This window comes from Camelus dromedarius, chromosome 10 (genome assembly GCF_036321535.1).
Source record: "Camelus dromedarius isolate mCamDro1 chromosome 10, mCamDro1.pat, whole genome shotgun sequence".
NCBI lineage: Eukaryota > Metazoa > Chordata > Mammalia > Artiodactyla > Camelidae > Camelus > Camelus dromedarius.
In genome coordinates, this window is record NC_087445.1 from 69,914,251 (window position 1) to 69,936,780 (window position 22,530).

A 22,530-nucleotide genomic window follows, 5' to 3' on the forward strand; every position below is an offset into this window, starting at 1 on the left:
GCCCTGGGCGGGACCCTAAGATAACTCTGACTGACTCCTGCCCCTAGTTCTGGGGTTTGCCTTCAGGAAGACTGTGGCTGCGTTTTTTCCAGAAAAAGCCATAGGAGGGGTGTACAGAGGGGGCTGGGAGGTGTGACTGGCTGTGAATCTACGATGCGTCGTGGGCTCCAGGGTTGAAGCCCAGCTCTCAGGGGAGCATCGTTGATCCGCGCTGGTGCCCTCCCAACCTGTCTCCGGGCTCAGGGCATCTGGCTACAGGAGCGGTGGGAGGGTGGGGAGGCGGGCACCATGTGACCAGACCGAGGTGACTTGGGGGTCATTGAGGCTGAGCTCATGGGGCTCTGGGAGAGGGTGGGGCCCTGATGACAGAGGAGAGGAAAGACTGCCCTCTTCCGCTCACTGCCACAGGGCCCCTCTAGTGGGTGGTGCCCTGGCCCAGCTCTGGGGCCACAAGTCTTCAGGAGCAGAGTCCTGCTTCTGAATGAGGAGGGGGGACCCTTGGACAGGGGAGGGGGCAGGCAGGGCTGGAGTACCTGACCCAGCTGCCCCTTGCTCCAGGCATCGTCACGGAGCAGAGAGCAAGGGAGATCCAGCAAGTGACAGCCCATCTGCAAAACCCCATCACGCCAGAGGTCACGGGGAAGGAGAGCCTGGCGCCTGGTAGGCTGTCCCCACCTCGGCACAGCCCATGGAGCTGGTTGGACGGCCATCTAGGGGAACCTGGGGTGGGAGCCGGGCCACGGAGCCCTTACCTCCGAGATGAGCACTCTTACTGTCTCCATTTTACAGACGGGGACACTGAGGCTCAGGGAGATGAAAGGTGTCCTCAGTTACTGGACCAGACAAGGTGGGGCCAGGGCTCCCACTGGGGCTGTGACTTCAGGCCATGCCTGTGTCTTGGTCACCCTGAGGAGGCCCCAGGACCCCTCTGGGTGGTGACAGCTGAAAGGCCCAGCAGGCAGCCCCCATCCTTTGGGTGACAGCCTCAGCTGGGATGGAGCGAGGAGAGTGCCTCAGCCTGGCTCAGCTCTGGTCCCAGGAGACACCACTGGCCAGGCCAGGAAGTGACCACTCGCTGCCTGGCGGCCACCTCCCAGCCACTGCACCTCCGGGAGGTCACTCATTGGCAGTTGAAAATCTATTGTGACTTGTCAGAAAAGTGAATAAATGGGCACATTATTTTTTCATTCCAGACCTCAGCATCTGTTTATCTAATCAGGAAGGAGAGTGGAGAAGTCGGCAAGGACTGCATGCACGTTTTATGTAAGTTTTCCTCTGTCAGAGGAGTTTAAATGGGTAATGAACAGGCCGTGGTGATTTGAAATATAATCCCATTACGCTGACGAGATTACGGGCCTTCGAGACTTCACAAATCACTCTTAGGGCTTTTATAGCAAACACCACCCTGTTGGGATTTTGCATTTAAGCAGAGGTGTTTGGTGGGAACACAACATGACAGGCTTAACCCTTTCCCTCTACTGGCTGCCCTTCCAAAGAGCAGGGTCCTCCCGGCAGGGCCTTCAGGATCCTGGGCGTTTGGGTCACATCAGCTGAGACGTAGGCCAGCGAGGCTGGGGACAGCTCGAGGAGAGGGAGGGAGGTGAGAGAGCCTCTCTATCACTTCCCAATTGCATGGCCTCAGCTGAGGCCTCTCTTTGCCTCAGTTTCCTCATCTGTAAAATGGGGATTAGGTGGGCATGAGGATGGACTGAGAAAATGGTTAATAAAATAGTAAGTAACCTTGGTTGAGAGCTTAATAAGAGGCAGGGGCAGACACTGATAAAAGAGCAGAGTGTGAGCTTGGCTGACATTTGCCAGTGTGGGAGGCGTAACTGTGGTCTTCCGCGATGTGACTTCAGGGCTACGTGGGTGGATGTTTCCAATATGAACAGTTATGTATTTATTTCATGTTGCACAGAGAGCTTACGTGCTGCGCACCAGGTCTGTGACTTCATGGCTATTCTTGTTTAGGATGAAGTTTAAGGTAGAGAACAGGGTTAGGCTGGCTCAGTTGAAAGGGAAAATATTTAATCACCACGAGGTCTTGCCTCGGGCAGCCTGTGAATGGTGATGTTTGGGAAGCACAGAGTCATCTCATGGTGGCAGATGTTATGACTGTTTCCCAAATATCTGTAGTCACAGATCCTTGGCTGGCATCCCTCTGTCCCCTTGAAGCAGACGTCACCGGGTAACTGATTCTGGCCAGTGAAATGTGAGTGGAGGTGGGAAGTTACAGTTGCCACTTTTGAACCACGGTGTCTCATTGTTGATGCCCATTCTCTAGCCCTTCTGTCCCCTCCCTGGGCCTCTGTGGAAGCCCGAGGATGGCTGGACCCACAGCTGACTCTGCGAAAAGTGAGCATTTGTTGTGTGAAAGCTTCTGAGGCCCTGGGGCTGTTGGTGTTATTGTAGCCTAGCCCAGCCCAGCCCAGCCCAGCCCAGCCCATCCTGACTGGTAAACCCATCCAATCCTCACAAAGCCCCTTGAAAGTGGGTATTGTTGTCCCCATTTTACAGAAGAAACTGAGGCTCAAAGAAGTAAAGTAGCTCATCCGAGGACACATCAACCAGGAGACAGAGCTCGACTTTGAGCACAATCTGCCCAACTCCAGAGTCTGCTTTCTTAAGAGAGTACTCAGTGAGCATTCATTTTGCAAAATCAGTTACTGGGGAAGGACAGGTTGGGTAGAGTCCCAGAGGCCGGCTCTGGGACTTGGACAGTGTGCAAGTCCATGGCACAGGGCCCCCAAATCAAGCCGTTTGTCTCTGGGGCAGAGGGCCGAGGACTGGCTCCCACGTGCCCTCCTTCCTGGGCACTGAGGAAGATGCCATGGCAGATTCTTTGACTCTGGAACTCAAGGTGGGGACAGCTTAGGCACAGCTGGGCCCCTTCTTGGGGAGGGCACCGCTGGGGAGGACATGGCATCCAGGCAACTGGATTAAGTGGGATGACGGACATCAACACTGTGCGGCCATTTATCAGGAGCTCACGCAGCAGGCACTGTGCGTGTATATTGTCTCATTAAATCTTGATACCGGCCCTGCAAGTGGGCGCTTTCATCCCATAGTGCAGACAAGGGCACCGTGGCACAGATGAGTTAACCACTTACCTGGAGGGAGTGAGGCCAGTAAGTAGAGGAGGGCCCCCATCAGTCCTAGGACCAACTGATCCCCGCGGGGAGCTCTGGGCTGGATCCCGCTGCTTCTGCCCAATGAAGAGGCTCGCGCTCCCAGACCAGGGTGTGGGGAGCTGGGATTTGTCCCCAGGGCTGCCCCCTAAGGCTTCTGACCTGGAGCTGGGGAACCCTTGCTTCTTCCTTCTCTTCTTCCCATTCCTCCCTTGGAGGAGAGCATCCCATGGCAACATTGGCAGGAGTTGGGTGGCAGGAGCCTGTGCCAGGAGCCAGGGGGCTGGTCCTGCCAGGGCTGCCCCCGTGGAGGGCACTGGTGGCCCCCTGGCCAGCTGATGTGGGCACATGGCTGGGGCAGGCTGGAGGCAGCTGGGCAGAGGCACAGACCCCTTCTCCCCACCTTTGGCTCCCCTCCCCAGTCTCAGGCCCCTCCTTCAGCCCCTGGCAGCCGCCATACTCGCCTGGATGGGAAACTCATAAGCTCTTGATGTTGTGCTGGGAGATGGAGAAGCCAGGTGTCTCCGTTCTGGGGCAGCTGGGGTGGGGCTTCATCCTCCCCAGGGCGGCTGTAGTGCATCAAGAAGCCACAACTGTCCGGCTCCAGTAGGGCTGGTCAGGGCCTGACATGGTGGCCCGCAGCCTGGCGCTGGCTGCTGCCCCCAGCACCTTGGGCCTCCAGGCCTCCACCCTACCTGTTGCTCCCACCTCCAGCCTCTCTGTCTGGCACTGTTGGTCCCCACAGTGCTTGCGTGGCCCTCACTGCCATGTGGCCTGGGCCTTACCTGCCACCCCTTGACCTCACCAGACTGTGAGTGTTGTGACGGCCAAGTCAGGACCTCACTCCCCTCTGTCCTGATGTTTCACAGTCCTGGCCTGGGGAACCTGGAACCCGAAGGGGCAGCTGGTGGGTTTTAGGGACATGATAGGGGTGGGGAGCCCCTTCCAGCTTTCTAACCCACGGAGAGAAGACTCAGAGGGATGTCAATGTGGTGGGCCTCCTGAGGCAGTGGGGACACAGGTCCCAGGGCCCAGGTAGGGGAGGGCTTGGGAAGAGGGACCCACCACGCGGGGCTGGCAGCGCAGGGCCGAGTGAGTCCTGGCCAAGGGGGACCAAGCGGGCCACCAGGAGAAGCACCAACCTGAATGGCAGCGCGTGCTCTGTTGCTGGTCTGCAGGCAGAGGCTCAAAGACCCCGGGAGGGAACATACTTGCTGCTCCGAGAGAGGAGGCTGGATGGGATGAACTCAGTGTTTCTCACCTCCTAGAATTCTTGTTCAGAAGCAAAGGAGCGCCGGCAGGTTTTGGAAAACAGAAATCACTGGAAGGAAGTTTGGGCTCACTGTGATTCTGAGACATTTAAGACATTCTCTAGAAGGGTCTGCAGGGGTCATCTAATCCTACATTTTCATTTCCAGATGAGGAAACTGAGGCCCCGTGGAGGATGGAGCCCAGAGGTTAAGAGGGCGGCTCCTGTGTTAGTCACTGTGTGTCCCAGACGAAAGGTTTGGCCTTTCCAAGCCCAGAGTCCTCCCCTCCGGGATGGAGGTGTTGACGGGACCTGCCGAGGCTGGCTGCGGGGTTACCTGGCCTGTGCGTGTTTATGACGGGCCGGCACTCAGCCTGCCTGGTGGGGGCAACACAGCGGCGGGCAGAGGCCAGGGTTCCAGGGACCGCTGCTCCCAGGCCTGTCAGGCTACCCTGACTTGGCAAAGTCCAAGTCGTGAGTGACCATCTTGTCGGCAGGGGCCACACTGGAACCAGGTCAGGAGATGCTACTGGAAAGTGGAAGCAGGCTTGTCCGGTGACTTCAGTGTAACGTGGGTGTCTGAGCTCCCACTTTGTAAAACCCGGCCCTGGGAGACAAGGGAGAGATGCTCATGGTCTTATCTTAAAATCCAGATGTGGGGGTGAGAGGGGCTGAGGAAAAACTGAATTTAAGCAGTCTTGATATTTGGTTGACCTGGGCAGTGGTTAGTGTTCCCCTTAAATTATTCCTTCTAGTGTGTGTTTTATGTAAACTGCACGTGTGCTGTATTTCACAACATGAGAATGGTGTTGGTTTTGTAATTGAAGGAGGTGATGATTTCAGTGTCACCCTGGAGTGATGAGGGTCACCCTGTCTTGCTCAATATTAAAGGAGGCCCACGATGCATTTCAGAGCCTCTCGGTACCATGTCAACTGCCAGCAAATGTTACTACCCAGAGCGATTCAGGGTTGTTGCTGTCTTCAACATTATGTAACCAAGACTTCAAGAATTCCAAGCAATACGCAAAAGAAGGTATTTATGACTTTTATTTTAATATTTTGAATATGTCACAAGATTTAATGACCAAATTAGTCATTTACATTTTCCAAAGATATCTAAATATAAAATTGCTAAAAATTCAAATACAGATAGCAAGCTACAAATAATATTTCTTTTGTTTCTGGGGTGGGTAGGAATGGAAGACATTAGAAAAGGATGCTTCTGTCGGCTGAACAAAAATCAGAACAAGAGGAATTCATTAGGATGACGCCTGTGCAAAGAGACACTCGACCATTTCAGTCACATCTCTTTCTGGACAATGATGTAGAAAACTGAAATGTGGGTCCTCAGTGAAGCCTCCAGTCCTTGACCCTGGCCAGGGACAGTGTGAAAGGACGTCAACCTGGTAGGGATCCCGGAGAGGCTGGCGAGGACTGTGGAGGCATTTGGTGTGGCCAGAGGGGTGGCGCTGGCGGACACCTGATCCCTGCCCCTCCCCCCCAAGAGACAGGGCCTGTGGCATCAGGTGACCCAGCCCCACAGGCCCTGCTCCCATCTCCCTGATGGCGTGAAAGCAGCAGCTTCCTGCCTGCTCAGACCAGGGGGCAGGCACTGTGAGCAGAGGCAGGAAGGGAGTCGAGGCCCTTCCAAGACAGCAGAACAGAGACTCTTCCGAGACCAGGAAAATCCACATGAGGGTCCAGTTGCCAGCTGAAACTTAGATTTGCTATGTGAGAAATGGAAGAGACCACTTCTGGAGCCCAGTGTGACCCCCATTCCCTGCGCCCCAGCTTTGCATGCAGTCCTGCGTCTCTGAAATCAGAGATGCTGGGACGAGCTGTGGAGAGGCTTCTGAAGGGGAAAATGGCGCAGCCTTGGACACACGTCACCAGGTCCCTTCCTACCTTTAGTAAGAGACTATCCTCAGAGCAATGCACTCATTTAAACAAATGGCATAGTTAAAACTATTGACTAAACCCTAAACATTTCTTCTGAAAAATCAAGCCATAGCTTTTCCAATCTGCTTGTTCAATATGGGAGCAGATTTTAAAGAGAATAACATAATCAATCCTCTGCCCCAAAGAATGGTCCATCATACCAACCACGATAAAGAGTTTATTAAAAGGAAGGGAAAAAAAAAAGAAATGTACATTTTTGTTCTTCGTTTGTTTTAAGAAATTTGATCAAGTTGCAAGGAGATGTCTGGGCACGGCTATGTACATCCTCGGGCAGGGCCATCAGGCAGTGAAGGTGGCTGGGCAGCACGTGGCTCCTCTCGGCGTCGTCTGGCCCCGGGCACTGCTGATCACAGCCATTACCACTCAGGCTTCGGTCCCGTGGAAATGTCCCAGCTCCGTCCTAGGGGTGCCCCCCTTCCCCAAGAGCCCACCAGCCCTGTCCCCGTGAGCCAGGGGCTGGCCTCCCCCGAGGACTGCAGGACACAGGCAGGCTCTAGGGCCACCCGGCCCCGGCAGGCAGGCTCTGAGCTACGGCAACAGATTGAAGCTGGAGGCCGGTCTCATTGTTGCCCTGATTTCTTTTCCTTCTGGAAGCTGAAGCTTGTACGTCTGTTCAGTTTTCTTTGTTTTTGAGCAAGATAGTCAGCCCGGGCAGTGCTTGCTCGTGATTCCAGGATGTAGTTAACCTAGAAAGCGAGAGGACACAGCCCAGTCACTTGCCAGCCACTCTCCGCTCGCCCCGGACCAGCAAGGGAAGGCCGCGACCGGGCGGGTGCCATCCTGCGCGTGGAGTCCAGCCATCACGGCGACCTGACGGGCTGGGACCGGAACCCGCCACACGATGGGAAAAGGCCTAGAGACACAGGCCTTTCAGTCAGTGGGGGAGCTTTTCTGATGCCAGAGCCTGTGTTCCCTCCTCGTCATGGGCCCTGGGCTTCCTGGTTCTACGCCTGGACTGTCGTGCAGTCCTGGGCTCACACGCAACTTCCCTGAGCCCCACTTCCCTCGTCTGGAAGGACGTGACAGGAATGAAAACCAAACCAAAACAAGGCTCTCCATTCAGCCTCCCACAAGCAGGTAGAGCTTCCAACTGGGGCATTCTGATGCTCACAAGCAGCCCACCAGCTATGGCTCATTTGACAAAAAGGAAAGTGAGGCTCAGAGAAGAGGACTGAGCTGCCCAGGATCACTGAGAGGTCAGGGGCCAGAGCCAGGAGGGGGGCCATGGAAACCCTGTGCAGGGGGCACAGCCAGGCACCCCCTAGGGCTCCCACCAGGGCCTCCTGGGGTCTTCTCAGATCCCCACACACTGGGCAGCAGCAGCACACACAGTCATTGTCACCATCACCTTTGGCACGGAGCACCTGCCTTGTCTAAGCCTCGCCCCATGTTTGGTTCAAGGGGCAGAGGGAAAATTAAGACTTGGTCCCTGCCCCAAGGATCTCATGGCCTAGTGAGTGTCCAAAAGCATGACAAGTGTGACCACAGACACAGAAGGAGCAGAAAGGAATGGGGAGAGTAGCTACTGGGGAGGCATGGGACAGGGAGGGCTGCAGAGGGAATGAATGAGCTGGGTTTTGAGAGATAAATAGGAGTTTGGGGTGCACAAGGGGCAGGGGAGAGCCAGCCTGCATCAAGGCATAGCAGTGGAGCACAGCAAGGGATGTCCATGGGACTGCAGAAGCTGAGAGGCCAGTCAAGGTGAGGTGGGAGGAGCCAGCGAAGGGCAGCAGTGCTGTGATCAGACCCGCGCCTGGTGTGAGGGCGAGCCCCTGGCGGGGCAGTGGTGGCGATGGTGGCAGCATCAGTGTCCAGAGTGCCTTCCAAGGATGAATTCATTTAACCCTCACAACAGCCTTATGGGAGGGCTGCCATTGTTATCCCCATTGTACAGAAGAGAAAACTGAGGCACAGAATGCTAATAGTGTTTACTTGAGGTCACGAAGCTAATAAAAGTCTGGACCAGGGTCTGGGCCAGTTCTCCAGGCCCCCAGCCTCCTCGGGGCCCTCACCCCTGACCTCCTCAGACACTTCTCCTCCCCCTGCCCTGAGCTGGGGCTTTCTGTGAACACAGTTTCTCTTCAACCTCAAGCATCTAAAAGTTATGACTAGAAATCCGAATGTCTGTGGCTAGAGAAACCAGCCACCGCCGCCGTTGATTCTACTCTGAGGGCCACGTGTCCCATACCCAGAGAGGGAGGGGGCTCTGCTGACTGAGAAAGAGCCAAGGGTGCAGAGGGGAGGTGGTGCGGATGGCTCGCCTCACGTGGGGCTAAGGCTCCGCCATGCTGTCCCCTCCAAACTTTCTACTCTGATAGTCGCCAGCAGCAGGCCTTAAAGGCTGGTGTGTGAGTACAGAAGGCCTGACATGCTCAGCCCACTGCCTCGCCAAGTTACCAGCTGAGAGCAATAAATCATGCGGACTGCAGGGCCGGGTGACGATTTGGGACACTGCAGACAATGCATGGAAAATGAGAGGTTTTATCATTCTTAATGAGAGCAATCTTTGGATTAGATTGTTTGCACACTCAGCCAGCCTACTGTTTTCAGTGTATTTTTGGCACATGTAACTTGACAAAAGCATTTTAAAATGATCCTTAACAGGCCAACTATTTCCTAAATTTATTATCTTCAGTGCTTTGTGATAATCACATAGATAATTTTAATGGAAGATTAATGTAATAATCAAAAGATAAAAACGCCCTTTGGTCTGCCATTAGCTGGTTAATATGCTGTGGCTTAAAACTTGCACAATTTTATGCACTATAGAGAGTTTCACTTTCAATGCATTTTACAGCTTAAGGCATAAAAATATAGGGAGTTTTCATGGTCAATAAAGTCACAGCCTCCATCACTCGATCATGAGAAGAACCCAATTTGAAGAGACCAATGAGTCCTCTGAGATTCAGCTAAAAGCCTGCAGAATGAGGGACCACACATGGTCGAGCTCAATTCCACGTGGGGGGCGGGGAGGGAGTAGGTCTGGGACTCCTCAGCTGGCATCAAGCTGAGGCTCCACCTCTATGCGGTCTGTGGCCTTGGGCCTCTATCTCCTCATCTATAAAGTGGGGATAATAATGTTTACACTGTGAAGATGAAATGAGATAATATACATAAAATGTCTTGTATACAGTCGGTGCTCAATAGATGGTCCCATGGAGAAAAACACACTGAGATTAAAGTAACTTGATGGAGAGCTGCCTGTTTGTAACAGTTTCTGTGACATCAGCCTCTGGTCCTTATTTCCGCCCTTCAGTTTCAGTCTAAAGGTCTTATTTTATGTGAAACTCCTGAATTCTAGAACTACCACATGCCTTACTTGTATCTAAGACTGAGCTGTGCAGAACTTCTGATGGAAACATTTCTACCAGGTGGGCCTCAGTCACTTGGTGTTGGTGCAAAGCCCATGAAGACACTGGGAACGGCAGATGAGGTAAGTATTTAAACTCCTATAAAAATCAGAGATAGGAGAAGTGAAATTTAATCTTCCATCAGGACTGTGATCGTTAGCTCTCTAAGTAAATCAGGCTGTGACTCTCCTGGAGTCTAGTGCATGATGCAGTATTTCTACAAGCATTTTCATATGAAAACAGGCATTTTAGGGAAGGCGACAGGCCTCAGGGATTTTGCAGAAGAGCATCTGCTTCGAGGGAGCGTTTGGTCCTGGAAAATGATTTCTCTGCACTTGATCTTCCACAGTCTCGTGCTGAAGTCATAAACCTGTGTTTCTGTCATCAATCTGCTGTTGTGAAAATTATTTTGATGTCAAACACAGGATTATAATTTTACTAGAATCCTTCTCAAGTCTTGAATATTTTAATACTGGCTATAAAAAAAAGGCCAGCCCCTGACGAGGTAATGGAATATTTCTTTACGGGGCCCCCGAATGCCACACAAGCTCCCTGTGCTGTCTGGGGACACTCTGGCAAGTAACTCTTAGCTCGCTGGCTTCGAGCACTCCAGGAAGAGACTGTCCCTTGCCTGTTCTGAGGGGCTCTGACCCGGGGTGGTCCGTGAACCCTCTGCCTTCCATCCAGCTGACCCTGCTACTCTGTCTCAGCTCTATCCTTTTAATTCGCATCCACCACTTTTGAAAATCTTTTGTAGCCACGAGGACTTTGCCTCAAAATGTTTCTGTAAAACAATTTCATTTCATTGAAGTCAACTTCCCAAGGCTAATAAGCACATTGGGGGGTCAGGAGCACGAGTTCTGGAATCTGCCAAACCTGGGGTCAAGTTCTGGCTAAGCTCCTTTTATTCTGATACTCAGTTTTCATCTAGGAAATAGGAGTGATTTTGTATCACCAGCTCATAGAGTTGTGAAGGTTCTGTGAGACAGGATAGTAAAGTACCTGCCCAGCTCCTGCACTTTGCAACCCCTCCGTGTATCTCAGTACTTCTATTACTGTTAAGTGATGACGTCTACTCTTAAGAGAACGAACAGTCCCTTAGGGAGAGGTTCACCGTATCTCATTTCATACGTGCACTAGCAGCCCTTTGGTGGGTGGGGCAGGGTAGCTACCATGATCCCCATTTTATAGGAAGAGAAACTGAGGCCCCAGGGAGGTGATATGAATGGGCAGAGTCACACAGAGCCAGGGGTGGGGGAGCCCCTCTCTGGCTCCAAGCCCTGTTCTGCCAGAGCAGTGCTGTTTTCTCCGTCTGGTCATTCTACATAAGACTTGGTTTGGAGAATGGACTCTCAACTTGGAAGAGCCTGAAAACCAGTAGCCCAGGGCTATGCCAAGTGCGGTACACAGACCGGCATCCTGGGTAGCACCTGGGAGCCTAAAAGACACATCACCTTGGGCCCTGCCCCAGATTTCCTGAACCCGAGACCCCAGCGGAGCTATTCTCAGCCTGACTCTGCTCTGCAAGGTTCCGTGTGGCTCGGCCCCTCCAACCTCCCTGCCCCAGCCACACGGCCTTGGGTGCCGTCTCCCAGCCCCACCGTGCTCACTCTGCCTCTGCTCCCTGTCTGACATGCTGTTTCTCTCCCCTGCCCTGGGAAAACTTGGACTTTTCCACCCATCCTTCAAGGCTCAGCTCGTCCTGCCTCCCCACACCTTGCGCCGAATCTGTTTACCCTTTAGACACCCACTCGGCACCCTGTGACTCTAACCATCTCTCTGTATTTTCTTAACGTCTGTCTCCTCTGACAGAGGAAAAGCTGTCTGAGGCCAGGGCCTGGGTCTGTCTCTGCAGGATCCTAAGTCCAAGCCTGGCGTCCAGAAGGTGCTCATTGGGCCGTGTCGAGACAGGATTATCGGGGAACTGGGAAAAGATGAGGGGGGTCTTGCTCTGGCTGAAGCAGGTGCAGAGCAGCTGACCTGCCGTGTCGCTCAGGCCTGGGTGCTCAACAGCTGGGCAACTGGTAGGCAGTGCAGTTAACTCTGCAAAACCAGCCTGGGTGCCTTGTTCAGTGTTGGGGGGGAAGGGGAAGGTGCTGAGAACTGGGCCCCGGCAGAGCTGGCCCCACACACCCTGTTCCTGGGCCGAGGAGGAACACTCACCTTGAGCACGATTTCATTGACGGTAGCAGCGTCAGATTCAAAGTAGAGGTGTTTATAGTCGTGATTGCTTAGATACGTGAGTTTAAATATTGCGTGACCTGGAGGGAGACAGAGAGAAGGCAGGGTTGAGGGGGTTCTGGTGCGTGACCTATGGGGAGGCCCCCAGACAGCCTGCCCTTATCATCCCAGCTCCAGCGAGAACCAGGGCAGGCGGCATGGCAACCACTCTTCTCAGGAGTCACTCACTTTCCCATCATAGGTCAGGGAGGAAACAGTAAAAAAAAAAAAAAATCAAACAGCTGGTTAGGCCCCGTTCCACTCTGGAGTACGTTCAGGGAAACGGCACTTTAGGAAGGCTTTATGAACTACCTCTACATAATAATTACAAAGAAAAGGTGGTATTTTTTTTTTAAGGCAGAAGGCCAATTAACTCCAAATTATTACTCTAAAAATAAAATAACTGCTTAAAGTCAAATGAGCAACAGGGAGGAGAAAGGCCGACAGTAATGCTATGACAAGGTTCTCCACAGCCTGGGCCCGGCTAGGAGGGACGTCCTGGTTCTGTGATCCCATGTAGAGGCTGCTCCCGAGGCCTCCGGTCACCTACCCAGGAAGGCTGGGTGGACTGGGGCAGGGAGGCTGCTCCAAAGCTGCTACTTCACAAAGCAGACTGACTTCAGGGGGTCAGATCCTCGGAACATACAAATCCCACTTAGACCCAAATTCTTTCACAGCCCTTTCCTGCCACCTTGTATACAGCTGGTGCTCAATACCCAGAAGTAACAAGGGTCACCTTGTCATTTCTGAGACTGCTTCCTGGTCCAGCCTCACCTCACTTTACCACCCTCAGATGCCACAGGCCAGCCCAGGGCACTGCACATGCCCACCTGTCCCCGCCTGGGATGTCCTCTCTTGTTAACAGGTCTCAGAAAGGCCTGCCGACCCTGGTGCTCCCGCGCTCACTGGCACCTCCGTGGGACACATTTCTAGGCACCTTCTCATGTGGCCTCCCACACAGTACTCAGCCTGTCAAACCTGCTCACTGGACCATGCCATCTGCAGCCCTGTCTGCACCCCCGTGTCTGTCCTTTGGGCCAGACATGCCAATCAGATTCCCCTTCAAAGCAGAGATAGGTGCCTGCCTGTCTCGGTCCCACATGACGGCCTCCCTGGCCCATCAGCACATGCTCTCCTGGGTTCTGAGAGACCCTTGTGGCCCTCCAAGAAAGTCCTCTTCCTCTTTAAGTTATTTTGCACTTGGTTTTCATTAATGGCAACCAAAGGAGCGTTGCGCTGGAGAGACACATAGTCAGACCAAGGGGCGGCTGGTGACATCTCTAGCCCAGAGGCCTCCTACTAACAGCCTCAGAAACAGCTCTCCCTAGTCTGCTCTGCAAACCTCAGTGCCTGGGAGATTAAAACTCAGCATATCCTGCCTAATAGGCCTTCTCATCCGTTGTCCTTTTAATTGAAGCAGTGGCTGGTCACAGTTATTAATTAATAATATATCACCCATATTACTGTAAGTTCACCTCTTTCCCGGAGAAATCTCCTTGGAAATTTTATTTACAGTAGCTAATTCTTCAGATCTTCAAAAATAAACTGATATATGCTGTACAGTTGTGGCCAGGAAAGTTGAGCTGCTGGTATTTTACCCTGGAAACATCATTATGATATACTAATTGTGACTATAAATTCCATACTGAAAAAATTAGCTAATAATTTCTGGAAAACCTCAATTTCGGTCACTTGACAAATCTAACCTGATTCTAAATCGTGGTACTAAAATGTTAGAATTCTCAGCTGAAAGCTAATCATTCTGTGAATGTATAAATTACTTGTTTCTGAGAAGTGAATCTCACAGAGATGTATCTGTGTGTGTGAGTGTGTTGAGTGTGTGTGTGCACGCGTGTGTGCGTGTGTTCCTTTACCTTCACAGGATCCATCCTGGAACATCGGAGTCCTGCTGGCGGTATCATTACGTGGAAGAACAATGCAGATGTCTGTTGGCCATGCTGTGACCAAGCAGAGCCATCTATGATGGTCACAGGGCTGTGAAGGACAAACAGAGACACCCCCTCCAGGAGGCCTTACTGCTGACACCTGGCCACGACAGACAGAGACACCAGTGCCTGCGGCTACAAACGACCAGAAGGTCTCAGGGAGGCCCAGAGACCTGAAGCTTCAGGGTTCACTGACCACTCTGATAAGTGATCTCATGGACTGTCTACACCACCTGCTCCCGCTCGTCACTGACAAAACCAAACCAAACCCTCAAGATACTAGAGCATGTTTCACCTGAGCAACTGAGACGCCATTAAAAACCTGTCCTGCACCCTTCAGTAAGAGCCAACTCTATACATGGCATATGTGCCAGGCAGCCTGCAAGGGCCTGGGAGCCTCTGGAAGGAGCCTCCACACCGTGCCCTGGGCACACACTTCCTGTGGGGGGTATCACTTGTGGGCTCACGGAGGGAACCCTGCATCTCTTCTGCACAACAGTCACATGAAACAAACAAACCAAGTCAGTCTCCTGAATGGCTGCATATCTGGGTCAAACACAGCATCTGTGTATTCTCCTGAGCTAGGAGGCCGTGCATCCCTTGTCTGTCCTCAGTGCTCATTCCAGAGCCCCCAGGGAGAGAGAAGCAAGCAGGAATGATGAAGAGTTCCACCCCTTACCACCTCTCAGAGGCCTCTGACTTATGTCCTTTCCAGTGAAAGCATTCTCATCACTGTGTGAGAAGACACAGAGGACGTCATCCGGAGCATCTGTACTAGAATTTCAACAAAGTGACCCTTCTGCAACTATTACAGAGCCTCTGATATTAATAACTGGGTTAAGGTGGTGGGACAGCCAGAGCAGACAGCCCCTCGGTGGGGGAATTCTGAGGGAGAGCTCCAGTTAACCGAGGGCCCGGGTCAGCATCAGCAGCCATGCCGTCACCAAGCTGGAGCCACGGGGTCGATGTACTCCCAGAGAGTGTTTTGCTGTGAGGATTTCCCCCTCGCTCCAGGGATCCCTGCTTTGCGGGGTGTGGCCAGGAGCACAGGCTAATGCAAGAGCCAGAGGCATGAACACCATGAACATGGGGAGACAAGAATGATGGGTGTGAAGAGGAAGAGGAAGGTCATTGCAGGGAGATGCTGTGGAGACCCCAGGGGAGGTGGCTGGCCTGGCGGCGGAAGGGCCATCAGAGTCAGTTTCTTGGAGAAGCTGATGTCTGCCTGAGCAGTCTTTAAGGAGGAAGGGGAGTCAGCTGGGTAAAGGCGGGGAGGAGGAGGATGCAACAGGGTCAGGACAGAGCGAGGACAAACATACAGGGGCAAGGGGCACAGGCCTCCCAGCTGAGGCTCGGAGCAGGCAGGTTCACAGCAGACAGGCAGGAGGTGACGTGACCCAGGGCAGGCTAAGGGCTAGGGGATGCTGGATTCACCAGCTGAGGGGGCCACTAGTGGGCTGTAAGCTGGGCAGTGAAGTAAATGGTAAAACTGTGCTTTTGGGGATTCACCCTGGCTCCCCAGGGCCTGGAGGCAGGGTGGCAGCTGCCAGTCATCTGGGTAGGAGTATATTTGGTTTTGAGCTAGACAAGGGCAAAAAGGATGCCGAAAAGGGACTGACTTGAGATCTATAAAGAAGATCACAGTGGCAGGACTCCTTTACAACAGAATAGTTAACAAGCAGAATTCACACTTGCAGACTTTCACCCAATCCAAAACCCATAAATTATCAAAGTGTAACAAGTTAATTGATCTCTTGCTGGAAGCAAATCTGTCAATAAATATGAGCAGTTTATGCTACATGGTAAATTTCCACCAGAGGTGTCTGGGAAGAAGGAATCACTGGCATTTCAACACCACTGAACAGAATATGAACACAAAATTGAGGAAAGCCTGTTATCAAACACTTTATCAGCCTCGGGCACCTCAAGGCTCATCTCAGGTAAAGGAGGAAGAGGGGTCAGATGCCCTCCTCAGTTGCAGACTACCAGGGCATCTGTCCTGGGGTGTCAGAAGGAATCAAAGGTGGGCAGGTCACCCTTGGAAACTCAAAGAACATCAGCAAGCTTTCACAGGCAAGGGGTAAGCCACAGGGGTGAACTCTTTGTGAAGATGCCAGCTGAGAAAAAATGATACAGGCATACCTTGTTTTACTGCACTTTCCTTTAGCAGTTTGCAGATACTGCGTTTTTTTTTTTTTTCTACAAATTGAAGGTTTGTGGCAGCCTTGCATGGTCAGATGATAGACAGCATTTTTTAGCAACAAAGTATTTTAAAATTAAGCTATGTAAAAAAATTTAAGACATTGTTATTGCACATTTAAGAGACTACAGTATAGTGTGAATATAACTTTCATATGCATTGGAAAGCCAAAAAATTTGTGTGACTTGCTTTATCGTGGTGGTCTGTAACCGAACCTGCAATATCTGAGGGATGCCGGTGTATCAGTTTGATTTAAAACAAAATGCCAAGTCTAGTATTTCAAACAGTTCAAATTATTTTTCTCGGGTTGTTAAATTCTGTTTGGAAATTAAGGCATAGCAAAAGCCTGGGATGCACAGGGACAAAGAGTGAGTGCTGGAGTCAGAGATTTGGGATGAAACCCAGTTCCCCGTGTTCCAGAGATGGGACCGTGGGAGGCACGTCCCTCCAGGAGCCCAGGTTTGCCTAGGAGACAGCACCCTTCAGGCATCCTACCTGGCGCTTGGATACGGTGGGGGCTCAATGGGCGGTGCCACACATTCTTACAACTGCGATGGAACTGATACTTGAGGATAAAATCCTCATTATTTTGAAGATTTTGTTTTTAATTGGGCCTTCTCTGAGCAGACTTGTTTTTAAAGAGCTGTAGGAATAAAATGCAATATAATGGGGTATAAAATGAGGCATCTAAGCTATGGCCACATATCCAGATTTGCTCAGGGCACTGAAACTATACATCTGCTTCTGAATATTGAAATGGAAATCTGGATATATAAAAATGTATTTACATTTATGTATTTTTTTCAAAGTAAAACAGAGAAGATGGAATGTAACACTGAGCAGAAACTAATTAGCAGTACAAATGTCAGAAGTGGAATGTCTTGAGCTTTTGTGCTGTAATTTATCGTCTGCGTTACAAGTTTTAACTTAAACAAGAGGCTGTGCTGAAAAAACAGGTTCCTCTGGTCAATTGAGGGGAGTGGCCTTTCTGGAAAAGCTGCTATTATCACAAGATGGGACAGCTTAAGCAGAGAGGGCCAGCAGCTTACATACCCCTGCTGAAAGAAGAGCTCCCAGATTTCCACCGCAAACGGAGCCGACTGTGGTTTGAAAGGAGACTCCCTTCTGAACAACCTGCTGGCACGGACTGTGGCTGGCAATGACTGGTCAGAGCCTGGACTTCCAAACTGAGCCTGTAGCCCACCTTCGTCTAAACCAGACACTTGCCAGGAAATTGAATTTTTGTCTTCGTTTTCAATTAAAAAATTATAAAATATATTTTTAAATTTCTAGAAATGTAGAAGACAGGAAAACCCTCCATACTCCACTCTGGCACAATGACCTCTGTCATCTCTTTTCTAGTCATTCTCACATGTCTGTTCCCACACCGTTGTAATCAGGTTGTATACCGAAATTGGGGCCATATTTTTTTTAGTTAACATTTTATCCTAGCCTTTCCTTGTTGCTTCGTAGTTGCCACAACCATCTTTTTAATGGCTGCATTTCATTCCAACAAGAAAGTGTGCGCCAGGGTCCACACATTTACTATCTCTCTTTTGGCACTTAAGTTACTTATAAAATTGCCAGTATTCCAGATAAAGCTATGAAGGACATCTTTGAGTATCTGGATTCTTCGAATTCCTTTACATCAGGGATGGATACTGAATAAAAAAAAAAGGCTTCCAAGGTCTGATCTTTTCTGGTCCCTCTGGCCTGGAAGTAGGTAGAAAGTTTTCATTGGATTTCTTGAAGGAAATGGATGGGCTGGGACTCTGGTCTCTGGGCTGCAAACCCGCCCCGGACCTGGTCTCCAGCGGAAGGAGCACTCTTGGCTGCCTGCAGGAGCTTCGGTTCAACTGGCAAAGCTGGTGCTCCTTTCTGAGCGCCTGTGCAGGGGCAGAAGACCCAGGAACTGCAATGATCTGTTTGATCTCTGGAGCAGGGATGGAGTCTGACCCACTTACACTTCTGCCTGCATCTTTCACCCCTCCCCCACTCCCAATTTTGGCTCCTTCCTATAAACATAATTAAAGCTCTCTGATTATAAAAACTCCCATGGCAATGTGATTTCCCTCCTTCCTCTAATTTACTGAAAACATTCTTGCTAAGGTCACCACGACCTCTATGTTGAGAGATCCAGTGGATACTTCTCAGCTTTTATTTTGCTTGGCTTCTCAGCTGTATTTGGTACTTCTCCTGAAGTCCTGCCTTCCCTGAGTTCCCACGAAGCCACAGTCAATCGATTCTTCAGTCGACTTCTCTGGTCAATCCATTCCTTTTATTTCCTTTATGATCTTCTTGTTCTTTATCTCTCCCCAGTGTCCTATCCTTGACCCTCATCTCTTCTAATTGTAATTTCTCCTCTGACAGGTTTGCCCCTTAGGTTTTACTTACTACCCGAAGCAGGTATCTGGCCTAGACCTTTCCCCAGTGTTTCAGAGCCAACCGATGAGTACAGCCACCATCTTCCTATGGCCTGCGGTGCTGGTGGTCCAGAATCCAAGTCAACATTTCCCCTTAAATCAAAGGCTCTGTTAGCTCAACTGGAGGCCTCACTATTCACCAAGTTCCAAGCATTTGGTCCCCAAAATAGTTTTCACACATTCTTTTCTATCCTTCCCCATCCTGTGACCACAGTCCTCACCCAGGTCCTGACCATCTGTTGCCTCTTCTTGGTTTTCCTACTTCTGGTCATGTCTTCTTCAGATCCACACCTCTACCAGCACGAGTCATCCTTTCATACGACACGTCTGGTCATATCACTCCCCTACTTAAAACTTGACGGTGTTTATTTTCCTATGTCCTCAGAATAAAGTCCAAGCTTCTCAGATGATTTTCAAGACCTCAGATTTGCAAATTCTCAAACTTTCTAGTCTCAGGATCCCTTACACTCTTAACCATTACTAAGGAGCCTCCCAAATTTTTGTTTACATGCAGTATATCTATCAGTATTTATTATATTAGAAATTAGAGCAGTAATTTAACTATTAATTCATTAAAAGTAATAAACTCATCAAAGTTAACATAAACAATGTATTTTTTTTAATGGCAAAACCCTTATATTTCCTCAAACAATAATGGTTTAATGAAAAGCCTGGTATTATTTTATATTTTTGAAAATTGTAAAATACTTGGTTTAACAGAACACAGCTAGATTATCCTCTCCGCGTCTCCATTTGATCTGCTGTGGTTGTTTTGGTTGAAGCATATGAAAAAAATTCAGCTTTTGGAAACGAAAGGCATATTTTAATATTTTTCTCTGCAAATATTCTTTGATATTATAGCAAACTTGATAAATGGTATCTTCTTAAAGATTAGCTGCAATGTGGAATCTAAAACCACATGAATAAACTTTTTGTATTGTTACACTAAAATCCATTGGTCTGTCTAGCACTTTGAAAGAGTCTTTTACTCTTGTATGACTTTGTAACATCATGCGGTAGTCTAGAAAATATCAGTTCACCGGGTTATGCAGGTCTTTCAAATGCCGACATATTTCATTATACAATATCAAAAAGTATCTCATTCCTTAATTTCACCACTGATCTCTTCCACAGAGTCTTTAAGCGATGAGAAGGTAAGCTCACAGTGATGAGTACAAGTTTTCTACAATTTTAATTTTCACCTAAGAGCTTGAATTTCATCATTGGCATCAAATACTAACTTATTTTCCTTGACATGACAGGCTCACTTCCTTCATTTTCAGGAAAATGTCTGCTAAATAGTTAGGTCTGAATAACTGTAGTGTGTCAGTTGTTCTTTCAAGTACAAATGCTGTTCCATGAAATAAACGGCTAGTTCAACTTGTAACTCACAGTTACACAGGTGCTTTTCCTTAGGAGACAAGTATTCTACTCCCATACGCAGCAGATGTGACCGTGTGTACTTCAGGAAATGAGTTAAGAGCAATGTTTATGAGATCTTTTGATGCTTCAATTCATGTGTAAGTTGTTCTAACACAATATCAGATGGCATTTTGGTAACCAAGTATTGGTTGAGTTTTATTCTTTAGCTTTTTAGAGAGGTAGACAAGCAAGAAACAAATTTTGTATTTGGAAATTTTGTCCTCAGTTTGTGATGACATTGAGTTTGCAAGTACTTTCGGGAGGCTAAATTAGATGAAACCTCACCTTATCTAGTCACAGAGAGCTCGGGTGGCCTTGGTGCAAAAAACAAGCAACTATTTCCATTTTAAGCATAACAAGTCCATATTACAAATTTTCCTCCCGTATTAAGAGAACAAGGAAAATACTGTGTTATCATGTTCATCTTCATAACTACTGAAGATCATGATTTCCTCAGGGTTGCAAAGGGCTCTATCTCACCACAAGATAGTTCCATACTGCCAAACCACTGTGCTTACTGAGTTCGTGGACTGCTTTTTAACAGTTTTTGTTTTGTTTCATTTTTGGTCAGCCCTTACCCGTTTGCACTTCCCACTGTCTTAATTATTCAGTACTGTATTTCCTTCTCCCCCTTCTATTTTTCTGCATTTAACATCCTTTAGGAAGAGAAACCAGGTAACCAAGCATGGTTGAAATCTGTTAAGAAATAAGACTTCACAGACTGAGTCGGGGCTAGGGACGCTCTTTCATCCAAAAGCACAGAAGTTTAAGTGCCTTGGCTTCATGTCAGTGGCAGAGGGGAGAATATATGCCTCTGTTACCATTTATATGTAACTTTAGACAAGTTACATAGCTTCTTTGAGCCCTAGTTTCCTCATTTATAAAATAGGAACACTATGTGTCTCACAGAGTTGTTGCTAAGATTAAGGTATCTGAGGATAAGTCAACAATCTGAGGTTCTATAATAAACGTATATAAGCTTCAAAGGGTTGTTGCAAGCACCTGGACACTGCCTGGCACGTGGTAGATTCCCTGTCTTTTGACCTCCACACTCCAAGACAAGCAAACTTTTCCTGTAAAGGGCCAGACAGTAAATGTTTTAGGCTTTGTGGGCCAAGAGGCAGAATTAAGGATATTATGTCAGTATTTACATAATGAGAGAAAAAGAATTTCCCTATTTTTTGACAAAATTCAAAATATAATAATCAAAGTTTTTTTTTTTAGTAGTGCAGGCTATTTATGAGAAGGATAGAATTTTTTCTGGGGGGATAACATGTCGCTTAAATGGAGTTTAAAATTAATGTTCCATATCATCAAATCAACTGTGAATATTTACCTGTTAAAAATTATTCTTAGCACGTAGGCCATACAAAAATAGGTGGTGAGCTAGATTTAGCCTGTGGTTCATAGATTATCAATCCCTGCTCAAAGAGGTCTTATTTCCTTTTTCTTGGTTCATTCCATATAGTTGCTAATGTTGACATTTTGAGTACTCAGGTTTTTGTGTGTAGACCTGTGTTTCTATCTGGTATGTTTTTTCCCTCCAGCCTTCAATATTTCTTGTAGTGAAGGTTTAATGGCAACAGATTCTTCCAGCTTTCAAATGTCTGGAATGTCTTCATTTCACCTTCATCTCTGAAGGATATTTTCACTGAATATAGAATTCTAGGTTGACGAGATTTTCTTTTAGCAAGAGATGTCACTCCACTGTCTTCTGGATTACATTATTTTTGATGAGAAGTCAGCAATAATTCTTATCTCTGGCTGCTTATAAGATTTTTCTCTTTATCATTGGTGTTTTAGCAATTTGATTATTATGTGCCCTGATGTGGTTTTCTCTGTATTTATACTGTTTGGCCTTCTTTGGACTTCCAAAATTGCTGGATTAATATTTTTAATCAAATCTAGAATAGTTTTCTCCAACATTCCTGAGCCTCCAATTATATACATGGTAGAACACTTGCTATTATTCCACAGGCTTTGTTCTTTTCATCCATTTTTTCTCTCTGTGCTTCAGTTTGAATAGTTCCTAGTGTCCTGTTTTAAAGTTCAGATTGTAGTAGGCAGATTCTGAAATGGCTTTCAGTGATCCCACCTCTTGCATTTCACAGCCTCATGTAATCTCGTCTTGTTTGTGGACTAGACATAGTGACTTACTTCTGATGAATAAATTACAGCAAAATGTTGGGATGTATTTCTGAGATTAGGTTGTAAAAGATGGTGACTTCTTCCTTCCTAGTACCTTCTTGCTCCTGATTATTTTGATGAAGCCAACTGCCATTTTGTGAACCTCCCTTTGGAGAGGCCCATGTGGCAAGGAAGTGAAGGTGTTCACAAAGAAATGAACTCTGCCAGTAACTACTCAGAGAGATTTGAAGCAGATCCTGCCCATACTGAACCTTGAGAGACTGTGGCCCTGGCTGACAGCTTGACTGGAGCTTGGTGAGAGACCCCATGCTAGAAGACTCAGCTAAGCTATGCTGGATTCCTGACCCACAAAACTGTGAGATAATAAATGTTATTGTTGTTTTAAGCCTCCAAGTTTTGGGGCAATTTGTTATGTGGCAAAAGATAACTAACACTGACCTTCTTTCCTAATCTTCTCCCATTGGTGAATTTTTTGATTCAGGTAT

At 48.8% G+C, this 22,530-nt stretch overlaps 1 protein-coding gene and 1 long non-coding RNA gene across 13 annotated transcripts in view; one reads left to right on the forward strand and one right to left on the reverse strand.

The window, feature by feature from the left end:
* The first annotated feature begins 419 nt into the window (after positions 1-419).
* Positions 420-5,635, forward strand: LOC116152741 (uncharacterized). Of its 2 annotated transcripts, none has more exons than XR_010382807.1 (4): positions 420-660; positions 1,194-1,263; positions 5,269-5,410; positions 5,572-5,635. It is a non-coding gene; the product is annotated as an uncharacterized LOC116152741 (long non-coding RNA). The 2 variants fall into 2 exon arrangements; XR_004136383.2 differs by having other exon boundaries at positions 5,290-5,410.
* MAPKAP1 (MAPK associated protein 1) overlaps positions 5,407-22,530 on the reverse strand; it is a 209,748-nt gene continuing 192,624 nt past the window's right edge. For all 11 annotated transcript variants that reach the window (XM_064490513.1, XM_010984339.3, XM_031450461.2 and 8 more), the window contains 2 exons: positions 11,850-11,947; positions 5,407-7,022 (listed from right to left, as the gene is read on the reverse strand). In XM_064490513.1, the coding sequence (XP_064346583.1) occupies positions 6,897-7,022; positions 11,850-11,947 (224 nt within the window). In that variant the 3' untranslated portion in view covers positions 5,407-6,896. The remainder of the gene's footprint in view (positions 7,023-11,849; positions 11,948-22,530) is intronic.